Source organism: Elephantulus edwardii, unplaced genomic scaffold (assembly GCF_000299155.1).
Source record: "Elephantulus edwardii isolate Elephantulus edwardi_28Jun2011 unplaced genomic scaffold, EleEdw1.0 scaffold00371, whole genome shotgun sequence".
In the NCBI taxonomy this organism is placed as follows: domain Eukaryota; kingdom Metazoa; phylum Chordata; class Mammalia; order Macroscelidea; family Macroscelididae; genus Elephantulus; species Elephantulus edwardii.
The window spans coordinates 797,466-810,865 of NW_006400121.1; the positions used below are offsets into that span (position 1 = coordinate 797,466).

At 37.9% G+C, this 13,400-nt stretch overlaps 1 protein-coding gene across 1 annotated transcript in view; it reads left to right on the plus strand.

Moving 5' to 3' along the window:
* CLCN3 (chloride channel, voltage-sensitive 3) overlaps positions 1–13,400 on the plus strand; it is a 141,094-nt gene that overhangs the window by 36,074 nt on the left and 91,620 nt on the right. Inside the window, exon 2 of the mRNA XM_006902129.1 lies at positions 8,755–8,930. Within this exon, the coding sequence (XP_006902191.1) occupies positions 8,771–8,930 (160 nt within the window). The 5' untranslated portion in view covers positions 8,755–8,770. The remainder of the gene's footprint in view (positions 1–8,754; positions 8,931–13,400) is intronic.

The window sequence follows — 13,400 nt, forward strand, 5'->3', positions numbered from 1 at the left end:
TTTAGGTTGTTTATTTTTCATTTCAATGAACATCTACAGAGATTTTGGGATTCCATTCATTCATTGTTGCACCCTTCTCCCCGCACAAACCCCTCCCCGTCAAATTAGATCTGACCAGTACAGGAGGAGATTGCCCCTCCTTTTGCAGCAGGGCATCTGGTGGATTCAAACCACATACCTCTGGGATTGCAGTACAGCTTCTTGCCACTAGTCCACCAGAGCTTCCTAATTAAATACCTTTGTTTAGTCAAAACATAAGTAAACATCTATCTGATATTCTCTGCTTTCAATCAGTATCTATCTGATGTCAGCACTGATATTCCATGTTCCACTACCTTTTTAATTAAGCTTGAATTTCTGAAAATTCCCTTTTGATGTACTGCTAGTATGTGCCTAGTAATTGCCATATTGATTATACAGCTGTTTTAACAGTGAGAGTGGTATGGGCAGGACAGCATCTGACCTTCACTAACTTTCCAAGGAGGAATACTCCTCCTCAGCAACAAGAGCACAGAACCAATTCCTGTGAAGTCAGACATGTCCGCTGGGCAGCACACCTGCTCCCATCAATTCTAATACCATCTGTTCCTTCCATGGCTCTGGCTTATCTACTCTTCATCCTGACTCAACCAGTGGACTTTCAGTAGCTATCAATCACACTGAAGGAGATTGTCCATCTTTCTCTCTTGGTGTGGTGATGGTTGTTAGGTGCCATTAAGTCTAGTGATCCTTTGCACAACACATCTGAACCCTTCCCTGTTCAGTCCCTTGTAAGGACTTAAGAATTCCTTAGAAATTCCTTAGGAATTCAAACTTGTAGAGAGGCATGGCTCTTGGGTTAGCAGTGTAACTCTCTACTGACCACTGTACCAGTGCTTCATACTCTACTTCTTGTTATATGCCATTGAGTTGGACTTGACTTGTAGCTGACCCTCCCAACGATTTTCAGAGGCTGTAAATTACATGGGAAGAGATTGTTCTTCTGTTTCCCACAGAGCAGTTCGTGGATTTGAACTCTGTGCCTTTGGATTAGCAGCTTAACTCCTTACCAGTAGGCAACCTACTATTGCTGCTAGGTGCCTTTGAGTCAAATATGATCCGTCGTGATCCCATGAACAACAAATCTAAACACTATCCTATTCTGTGCCATCCTCCTAACTGCTTATACTCTAGAGCCCACTGAAGGAGTTACTGTGTCAGTCCATCTGGTTGAGGGCCTTCCTCTCTTTGGCCGACCTCCACTTTTCCAAGCATAATGTCCCTCTCCAAGAAATATCCTAGCAATATTTCTGAAGTATGGAAGACAAAGCTTTATTATCCTTGCCTCCAAGGAGCACTCTGGCTGCACTTTCTCTAAAACATATTTACTTATGCTTTTGCCAGTCCATGGAATATTCATCATTCTTGTCCAACACCATAATTCAAAGACATCAATTCTTATATTAGCCTATTCTTTGTCTAACTCCCAAGTGTATAGCAAGTGACTGAAAAGACCATGGCTGGAATCATGCATACCTTAGTCTTCAAGATGACATTATCACTTCTGTATAATTTGGTGAGGTCCCTGACTGCATACTTTCCTAGTGCAGAATATCTCCTGATTTCCTGACTGCTGGTACCAATGGTACTGATTGCAGATCCAAGTAAGATAAAATAGTTGACAACTTCAGTCTCTTCTTTGTCATGATGCTGCTTATGGATCCAGTGTTAAGATTTTTTGTTTTCTTGATGTTGAGATGCAATCCATGTTGAGGGTATATTCCTTGACCTTCTGCAGCAAGTGCCTCATTTGACAAGCAAGGTTGTATGATCTGCATAACAGAAGTTATTGATGAATCTTCCTTTGATTCTGATGCTAAATTCCTCTTCTTTTTTAATACTCTTTTTTATTAGATGATTTATTTATTTATTTAAATTTATTATTAAGTTCAGTAAAAATTTAGAGAGACTTTGTGTTTCCATTCATTCACTGTTGCACTTTTCTCCCCTTCCAACCCTTCCCAGTAGTACACTACCTTTTTTGAAAAGTAAAAGAAAAATTCTTTCATTGTTTTACAAACCCTCCCCCAGGTCCACTCTACAATGTAGCCTTTGCTCTAGACTCCTGTCATGACAAAAATACCTAATCACATATCCTTTTTAAACAGTTTTCTCCCTCATCTGTTTCAGTGCAGTATACATTATTGAACCCATCTTTCTCAGTCTCCTACCAACCCCAAGGTCAGTCCTGTTTTACAACAGTGGCACCATACAGTAATTGTTCTTTTGTGACTGAGATACTTCACTCAGCATAATCTCCTCCCAGGTTACCCACTTTGAATAATATTGCTCGAGGTCCTTGTTTTTCAATGCAGCTTAGTATTCCATTGTGTGAATATACTACAGCTTCTCTATCCATTCGTTTGTTGATGGGCACTTAGGTTGTTTCCAGCTCCTTGCTATTGTGAACAAAGCTGCGATAAACATGGGTGTGCATATATCTGCTTGGATGTTGGTTATGGTCTCTTTAGGGTATATTCCCAGTAGTGGGATTGCTGGGTCAAATGGTTTCTCTATTGGCAACTTTTTGAGAAAGCGCCACACCACCTTCCACAGTGGTTGCCCCATTTTACACTCCCACCAACAGTGAATAAGGGTTTCAGTTTCTCCACAACCTTGCCAGCATTTGTTGCTTGCTGTTCTGTTAAATTTTGCTATTCTGACTGGGGTGAGATGATATCTCATAGTTGTTTTGATATGCATCTCTCTTAGGGCTAGGGATTTTGAACATTTCTTCATGTGCTTGTTGGCCATCTGAATGTCTTCAGTGAAGTGTCTCTTCATATCCTGTGCCCATTTTCTATTGGATTATTTACCTTTATCTTGTTGTGGTGCTCAAGTGTTTTATAAATTCTGGATTTAAGTCCCTTATCTGATATGTCATTACCAAATACTTTTTCCCATTGGGTGGCTTCCCTTTTTACCCTGTTGGAGAGGTTTTTGGATGTGCATAGGGATTTGATTCTTATACAGCCCCATTCATCTACTTTATCTTCTCCTCATTGTAGGTTTTTATTAGATTTTTAATGAAAGTTTATTAAGAACTTAGATTTCCATTCATTCGTTGTTGCACATTTTCCTCCCTGTCCCCCCCCCCAGCTTTTTATTTTGGGGGAAAAAAGTTCTTTCATTGTTATACATTCTCTCCCCCTCTTCCCCCCACCGGACCACTTTACTATGCAACTCTTATTCTGGACTCTTGTCATGCCAGTAATACCTAATCATATATTCCTTTTATACAGTTTTCTCCCTTGTCTGTTTCAGTGCTGGCTACATTATTTATCCCCTCTTTTCTTGGTTTTCCCCAACCCCCATATCAGTCCTGTTCTATTATTTGTCTTTTTTGTGACTGAGATATTTCACTCAGAATAATGTCCTCCATGATCACCCATTTTGTATAATATTTCATGAGTTCTTTGTTTTTCATTGCTCCATAATGTTCCATTGTGTGAAAATACCACAGCTTCTCTATCCATTAATTTGTTGATGGGCACTTGGACTGTTTCCAAGTCTTTGTACATGTTTCTGCTTGGGTGGCAGTTGTGGTTTCTTTAGGGTGTATTCCCAGTAGTGGAATTGCTGGGTCAAATGGTCTTTCTATTTCCAGTTTTTTGAGAAAGCGTCATACTGCCTTCCATAGTGCTTGCACCATTTTACACTCCCACCAACAGTGAAAAAGGGTTCTAGTCTCTCCACAACCTTGCCAGCATTTGATGTTTGCTGCTCTATGAAATTTTGCTTTTCTGACTGGGGTGAGATGATATCTCATAGTTGTTTTGATTTGCATCTCTCTTAGAGCTAGGGATTTTGAACATTTTTTTCATGTGTTTGTTTGCCATCAGAATGTCTTTGCTGAAGTATCTGTTCATATCCTGTTTCCATCTTGGAATTGGGTTGTTTATCTTGGTGTGGCATAAATTCCTCCTCTTAAATGTCCAGGTTCTTGAATAATTTGCTCAGTATACAGATTGAATAGGGATGGAGAGAGGATACAATCCTGACACACTCCTTTTTTACTTTTAAACCATGTAGGAAACCATGTTTCCTAGCTGTATTCCCATAGCAGCCTCTTCATCTAGGTGTAGGTTTTGCATGAGTACAATTAAGTGTTCTGTGATTCCCATTATTCTCTGGTCAGCCATAATTTTTGGTGATCTACACAGTCAAATGCCTTTGTGTAGTCAATTAAACACAAATAAATACACTTCTTGTATTCTCTACTTTTAGCCAGGATCCATCTGATACCGGCAATGATATTCCTTGTGCCATGTCCTGTTCTAAATCCTGTGTGAAATTCTGTCAGTTCCCTATTAACCTGTCAGTTCCCAAGGCACTATTCTTGTCATTTTCAATGATCTTTAGCAATATTTTGCTTGCATATGATATTAATGATACTGTTGTATAGTTTCCACATTCTGTTGACCAGCCAGTAGGTTTGTTTCTTTGCAGTGGCCACACAGAACTGACAGATAGTACATATAATTATGGACTTTGTTAATGAGATAACAATTCAGGATGGAAACACCCAGGATACTATTCTTCAATCATGACAGTTTCTTCAAAGGAGTTTTCTGAGGTAGCTTTTCCTCAGACTGTTAGTTTCTTGACTGAGTTCTGGCACTTAGTTGGGTGGAGTTACAAAGTTCTTTTGGCTATGTCAATAAGGTGTATCAGCCCTCTGCCTGTCAGTCTAGGTCAGACCATTCTGTTCTAGCTCAGTTTCTTCTAGGTTTCTGCTTCTTGGCTGCATTTACAGGTCATGACCGTGTTGTTGCTGTTGTGGTCTAGGCTGTGTTATCTCAGTGTCTATCTGTTGCAGGAAGCTCTGGCACAAAGGCCATGCACTCTGCATCTTTTTTGATAGTTGGGAGATTCTTGGTTTTTTTGCCCCTGAACCTGCTCAGTTTAACCCTGACCGATGGCAAAACTGAGCAATCTCCTTGTTAATGGTTTACATACCTTATTTACATGTTCCCACCGAAAAAGGTGTTACTTACCTTATTTATATTATTAAAAAACAGTCCGAAATTGACCAAACATGCAATCAAGATGAATTAATACTTGTTATTAGAATGCAAAAGTTGGAAACAAGAGGAAGGAATACTAGTGGAAAAGTACAGTCTTAGTGATAGGAGCAAGCAAAAATACTGCATCATCCAAAAATGGCTAGAACATTACATAAATAGGGAACTTCCAGAAGTTCAAGCAGGATTTAGAAGAGGCTGTGGCAGGACGGATATCATTGCTCATAGATTGTGGCTGACTGTTAAGAATACCAGAAGAATGTCTGTTGATTCTTTATTGACGTAAAATCATTTGACTGTGTGGATCATAACAGAATATGGCTAACCTAGAGAAGAATGGGAATCCCAGAGCACTTAATTGTGCTCATGTAAAACCTATACCTAAACAATACTTTGTTGTTGTGTACCTTTGAATCAGATCGACCCATACCTGACCCTCCAGTGGATTTTCAGAGGCAGTTAACACAGGAGAGAAGATTGCCCATCCTTCTCCCATGGAACAGCTGATGGATTTGAACCACATCCCTTTTAAATTGCTGCACAGCTTTTTGCTACTAGGCTACCAGAGCTCCCTAAGAGAACACTACATGTGCGTCAGGGTTGTATTCTCTTTCCATACCTATTCAGTCTGTATGTTGTTCTTATGTCCCATCAAGTCTACTATGACTCATAATGACTTTGTGTACAGTAGTTTTGAAACTTGCCTTATCCTAAACCAGTCTTACTGATTCTGATATACCTACCCCTGTTGCCCTAGTTAGTATGTCAGTCCATCTAATCTGGTGTCTTCCTCTCCTGTGCTGTTCCTCCACCTTTCTAAGTATGGAGTCCTTCTCTAAGAACTGATCCCTCCTGGCCATGTGCCCAAAATATGTGAGATAGAGCTTCAAAGTCCTTGCTTCTAAGGAGCAGCTTCGTTTCACATTCTCCAGGATAGACCTATTGGTTCTCTTGGAAATCCATGGTATGTTCAATACTCTTCTTCAGCACCACAACTCAAAGGCGTTGATTCTTCTGTCATTGTTTGTTACTGTCCAGATTTCTGATGCATAACAAGTAATTATGAAGACCATGGTTTGAATCAGGCACACCTTAATCTCTTGAAAGACATTTTGGCTTTTAACACCCTGGCGAGGTTCCTGACAGCAGATTTTCTTAATTTCTCTTTTGATATCCAGACTGCAGGGAAAGAGTGTTGATTGTGCAAGCTGAAATTGTTAACTACCTTAATCTCTTCCCTATCTGTCATGGTGCTGCCAGTTGGCCCAGTGGTGAGATTCAATCTGTATGCTGAGTAAATTATTTGAAAAGCTAGACCCTATGAAAAAGAATGTGGCATCAAGATTGGAGGAAGAATTATTAATAACCTATATTATGCAGAGACACAACTTTGCTTGCTGAAAATGAGGACTTGAAGCACTTGTTGCAGAAGATGAAAGAATATAGCGTATAATACAGATTTCATCTCAGTGTCAAGAAAACAAAAATTCTTGCCTCTGGACTTATAGACAGCATTATGGTAGATGGAGAAAAGATTGAAGCTGTTAACAGCTTCATCTTACTTGGATATACAATCAACAAATGTGCAATTGAGTTGCTTGCTGCTCATAGCGACTCTATGTATAATATCTCTGAACCCTGCTCTATCTTGAGCCAACCTTATTGTTTCTCACACATCTACCCCCAGGTACCCCAGTCACTGAGTCAATCCATCTCATCGTGGGTCTTCCCATCTTGCACTGTCCCTCCATCCTCCCAAGTACAATGTCCCTGTCCAAAGACTGGTCCTTCCTTGCAACATGCTCAAAGTATGTCACATGGAGCTTCAGAATCCTTTCCTTTAAGGAGCTTCCTGGTTTCACCCTGTCTGGATCAACCTGTTTGTTTGTTCTCCTAGCAGTTCATGGTATATTTAATATTCTTCTTCAGCACCACAGTTAAAAGGCATCAATTCTCCTTCTATTATCCTTAGTCATTGTCTAGATTTCTGATGTATAGCACTGAATTGCAGAGACCATGGTTATTATCAGCAATATTTCCTTTTCCTAAAAAAAGACTTTAAAAACATATACTTTCAATTGTCATAACTTATTAAGGTCATTGTATTTCCATATCCAAAATAAAAATTTATTGAAAAGATGAATTTATCTTTAAAAATGTCAAATTGTCAGTGGTTATAGTGCGGGTAGTTTCTGATTTAGGATATATTTGAGTTATTAGGAGTCCAACTTTAACAAATGTCTATTTTCTTTGTAAATCTTATTGTCATTAGTGATAAACACTACAAAAATATTCTACTGTATGATTTGTTAATGTCATCTTCAAAAGTTCATTCATCGGTGTTGAGTGTTATGAGATAAATATACTGATAATAAATAGCAATAATGAAATTTTTAAAAAGAAGTATTCAACTTAAGTTGGAATTGACTTTTGATAATGTTGTTATAACATAACTAAATTGGAAGCTACCTATACTAGAATTAGACTATGCTTGATTCTATTTTTTATTTTTAAAAAAATGTATATTCCTGTTTATGAAATAGTGGATGAATCATGTTTTATAAAAGTTACCAATGGTTTAACTGATTTTATGAGTTTGTTTCAAGTTCCGCACATGAACCTTCCAAGTTTTTAGTTGTTGTGACTACCGTTTAGTCGGAATCAAAGCTGACTCTCCAGTTAGTTTTCAGAGGCAGTACATTACAGGGGAGGAGATTGCTCATCTTTCTCCTCCAGAGCAGCTGGTGCATTCGAATTGCCTACCTTTAGGTTGGCAGCACACTTGCTTTCCACTGTGCCACTGACTCAATGGCACGTAACAACGACAACAAGAAGCAGCCACTAGAGCACCCTCAAACTTTACCGTATATAATATTGTAATAAACTCTCTTTATAAGTTGCTACTAACTCTACAGCAAACAACAGTCTTTGCTAATGTTATTATGCTTATATTGAACTAGTGTTTTGATGTTAAACAAGTAGGTTGACATATTTAAAAAAAATCAAAGTCTTTAAAGATAACAGCTTGTAGAATTGAAAATAAGAGCAGTAAAAACACATGCATATTTCATTTTACTTTGATAAAATGAAAGTATTACCTGTTATTTTTATGACTGTAGACTCGGAAAATTTAAATATTACAATCATGAAAGGAGATGAAATGATAAAATGAATATTAAAGGTTTTTTTCATTCATAGTATTAATATTTGAAAGAAATTGTATATGCACCAGCCAAAATATTCCAAAAGAATAAGAGAGTATGCCGGAAAAGACACCCTGTTCCTTTCTCTGTAGACATAATCACTTTTGAAATCTCTAGAAACAATCTGTGCATACTCGAGAAGTTATGTTTTTTTTCCTCTTCTTCTTTTTGGAAAAGTGAAAAAAAAATTTAAAAGATTCATTTTAACCTCTTCTCTATCATTTGTTTTTTTACTTAATAGTTGATCTTAGAGCTTGTTCTGTTCCATTACATAAAGAAATACTAATTCTTTTGTACCTGCATATTGAGGACAGATTGATTAAACATAAAAAAATGTAGTATAAATATTTTGGCATACTTTGCTATTGTCACAGTGAATGAATGTGGTATTTTTGCATTTACTGAAATTATGAATTTTCCTTATTAGCTAGGTGATTTTTATTATATATTGGGAAAATGTTAAACCCATTTTTTTCCCCTTTCTTCAGATAATCAGACAGCTAAATGGAGTCTGAACAGCTGTTCCATAGAGACTACTATAGAAACAGCTACAACAGTATAACAAGTGCAAGTAGTGATGAGGAACTTTTAGATGGAGCAGGTGTTATTATGGACTTTCAAACTTCTGAAGATGACAATTTGTTAGATGGTGACACGGCAGTTGGTAAGTTCAGCATTACAATTCTTAATATTTTTAGTCATGGATCTTTAATAAATAATGTTGTTTTAATGAGGTTTTTCAGCCCTCACTTCTGGCAGGCTTTGTTATTTTTTAGTGAATGCTGGACTTAGTATATATAAAAATTTGAAACTCTGGAAGATGCCAGACAGATTTAATTTCTGGCAGATGTATAGATTTGGAAGTTACGTGGATGACACAACACTTCATGTTTGACTACTCTTTGGAGATTTTCAGTTCAAGTTTGTAGTTCTTCAGTTAGCGAACTTCACTATATAGTTCAGAAATGTAAGGACCCTATCTGTTAACATAATACCCTTCTACTTCAGTCTTACATGTGTGACGTATTTGGTGATTTTACCCATCTGGTGGCACATTTATTAAGATTATAGCCACAAAAACCCCGTAGGCCTCAGTTTGATAATACACAGGGTCACTATGAGTCAGAATCAGTTTGATGGTAGTGGGTTTTGTTTTGATTGTGTATGTGCATTTGGAGCAAATTAACTTAATTAGTCACATCAGGACTGAGAGAATTTGCTTCTGTGTTGCAGGCTTTATAGAGGTCTGTATTTTTAGACTACCTTTTTGGTAGTGGTCTTCTTGTTAAGTTCTGTTCAGTAGGAACCAATTTATAGCTGACTCTCCATTGGGTTTTCAGAAACTGTGAATCACAGGAGACTGCCTGTCTTCTCCTGTAGAGGAGCTCGAAGATTAGAACTGCCTGCCTTTGGGTTGGCTGCGTAACTCCTTACCCTCCTTACCCTTTGGCTAGCAGAGTTCTTTACCTCTTTGATAGACAATGGGATTGAGTTTTGGTCTTTTTCGGCACGTTGAGATTGCTCTTTAATTGGCTTTTTAACTTTCTGATTATACAGTTTGAAGATGTTGATGATGAGTATCATGAAGTCAGAACTAACTGCTGACCCTCCAGCAGGTTTTCAAAGGCTGTTAATCACACAGGAAAAGATTACCCATCCTTTTCTGTACAAAGACATCAAATGTTCATTCGTTGTCTATATTCATTATCTAACTTTCACATGTATATGAAGCAATTGAAGATACCAAGGCTAGGATTAGATGCACCTTAGTCTTTAAAGTGATACCTTTGAACTTTAGCACTTCTGAAAGATCCATGGCCGCACATTTACCTAATTCAGTACTGTAAGAGTAGCAAGAACTGTGTGAGAACAGCCTTATCTGACCGTTACCAACTTCCCAAAGGGGAACTGTCCCTGCCAATAGCATGAAATTCACAAAACCAATTCCCATGAGGTCAGATATACTCCCCCCCACGCTTTCATTCCTCTTTCTACTTATCTCAGCACCCGTGTTACCACTTTGCTGGGTTCAAAATCTGATGTGATAGCTCACAGACCACACAGACCCATATTGGGGATGTTAAAAGATTATAATCAAGGCTAAGAACAGAATTTAGTTAGGACACCTTCCTAAATGTGCTCACAAGCTCCTCAGCCTTGAGCCTGTGGATTAAGTCCAGCGTTACAAAGTTCTCAGTCCTGCCAGTATTGGCTCCCTCTCTCCCCAGTTGTCCAGCAAACTTGGGCAAAGGCTCTTATCTTAGCTTTGATTCAGTCTGTGGAGGATAGCAGTCCCAAAGTAGCTTTAGTCACATGTGACTCTCTGGTTCTCTGCTTTGGCCATGGCTGCTGCTGCTGTGAGTCTAGCTGGCACAAGAATGTCTGGTCTTGAAGAGCATCCACTGCCTGCCTGTTTTCTCCTCTGCTGATGGTGAGAAAGACTCTCTGTGCTGCTGCTGAATGCACTCATTTAATGGTGACTAGCCAGTCCCCTTGTGGATAGGCTAACATGCCCTATTCGCATATTCCCACCCATCCCATTCATTGGCCAAGTAAAATTAAGTGCCTAGGAAAGACATTTTGAATAATAAACTCCACAAATACTTTGATTTTTTTTTTTTTTTTTTTTGACTGCCTCTTCTAGGAGTTTTGATTGTGGATCCAAGTGAAAATTAATCCTTGACAATCTCAGTCTTTTCTCTTTCATCATGGTGTTATTTGTTGATCCAGGAGTGATAATTTGTTTTCTTTATGTTGAGATGTTATTTATATAGCATATTATAGACTTTGAGCTTCCTCAGTGTCATCTTTATTTTTCACATCTTCATATCTTCATATTTAACAAGTTAGATAAGTGTTAATATGTGTCATATGCACATTGCAGGCAGTTGGTGTGTCTTTCTCCTATCCTGATGGCACATTCTTCTTAATAAACTTCACCTTCTTGCTGAACATGTATTGAATAGATATGGTGAAAGGATATAGCTTGATGCACACCTTTGCTGATTTTAAACCATGTATGATATCCCCTTCTGTTCTACTTTTTAATTCAAGTATCTGTTCTACATATGTTAACTGTTCTGGGGTTTATTATGTGAAGTATGATCCATAATTTATTAATATCCACATAATAAAAGATCTTTGAATATTCAATAAAACACAGGCAAGCAGCTTTCTGTTACTCTCTGCTTTCAATTAAGATCTATCTGACATCAGCAATGATATCCTCATTATTACATGACCTATTCCGAATCCAGCTTGAATTTGTGACATTCGCCTGTTATGTACTCCTCCAGTCATCTTACCATTATCTTCACTGAAATTTTCAGACTTCAGCTCTGCACATTTCATTGTAATACTTTGTCTTTCCACACTGCCCTTTGAAATCTGTTCAGCTCCCTAATTTCTTGATTACTTCCCTTTGCTTGGCTTCTTAGTGCTCTAGTGCAATATTTAGTCTTGTCTGACATTCTTCTTGATCTTTTCTTCCTCTTCTGTCTTTGTAATGATGTTTTGCATTCTTCTTGGATGATATTCTTGATATCCTCCCACAGTTCATCTGGTCTTTGCTCATTAGTGTTCAAGGCTTCAAATCTGTTCCTGAGATGGTTTTGAAATTAAGGTGGGATAAAATCAAGGTCAAATATTGGTTCCTGTGGATTTATTTTAATTTTCGTTAGCTTCAGCTTGAACTTGCATATAAGTAGTTGGTGGTCCGTTCCACAAACAGCACCTGGTCTAGTTTTTACAACTGATACTGAGCCTCTCCAGCAATTCATTCCATAGATGTAATCTATCTGATTCCTATGCATACCATTAGGTGAAAACCATGTGTATATAGTCCGTGTTTGTGGTTGTTGTTGTTAGGTGCTGTTGAGTCTGTGTTTGTTTCTTATAAAAAGTACTTGCAGTGAATAAATCAAATGTACAAAATTCTATCATTGTATCTCCAATTTCATTTCTGTCACCAAGTCTTTGTTTTCCAACTACTGGTCCTTCTTTGTTCCCAACTTTTGCATTCCAGTCACCCATTATTATTACTGCATCTTTTTTTTTTTTTTTTAAATTTTGTGTACGTGTACTGTCAAATCAGATCTGACTGGTACAGGAGGATATTGCGCCTCCTTCTCCGGCAGAGCGTCTGGTGGATTTGAACCGTGTTCCTCTGGGATTGCAGTGCAGTTTCTTGCCACTAGGCCACCAGAGCTCCCCTATTACTGCATCTTGATTGCATGTTCGATCGATCTTGACTGCTAAAGTTGGTAGAAATAAAAAACAAAAGGGGGGAAAATATGGGAAGCCAATACTAAATATTTTTAATAAACTGAATGCTATTTAAATAAAAAAACAAAAAACAAAACAAAACAAGAAAAGTTGGTAGAAATCTTGTTTCCTCCCTTTTGGCTCTAGTTGTTGGCGCATATATTTGAATAATAGTGGTATTCACTGGATTTCCTTTTATGTATATGGATATTATCCTGACACTCACAACATTGTATTTCAAGATGGATCTAGAAATGACTTTTTAAATTATGAAAGGAACCCATTTTTCCTCACCTTTTAGTCTCCAGCGTTAATAGATCATATGAACATCTCATTCAAAGTGTCCCATGCCAGTCCATCTCATTTCACCAGTACCTAATGTCAATATTTATGTTTTCTCTTTCTTGAGTGTCCAGTTTTCCTACATTCATGCTTCTCATATTCCATGTTCCAATCACTAGTGTCTACTTACAACTGTTACTCATCCTTTGTGTTTCCATATTTGAAAGCTTAGCTTCAGTTGCCATATCTGCTAGTCTACTCTAAATGTGATCTATTGTACATGGTGCTTTCAAAGACCAGTTATTTTGGAAATGGATGATCAGTCCGTTTTCCTAATCAGTCTTAATGCCTATATTTAGAACAGTATCTGACAGACATGCATTTTATAGAAAGGAGCAGATGAAAGACAGTTCCCAATTATAGAAGCAACTAATCGATTCAGCAGTGCTCCAGCACTTGGCAAGTGTGTCTTCATCCATCCCTTTCCCCTCTCCAGCAGCATTCCCTTCCACGCCCTACCTCATTCAACACCTCCCTCCTTCTGTGTGTATTTTCTCAAAAATAATGGAACATTTATCTATAGGTCTTA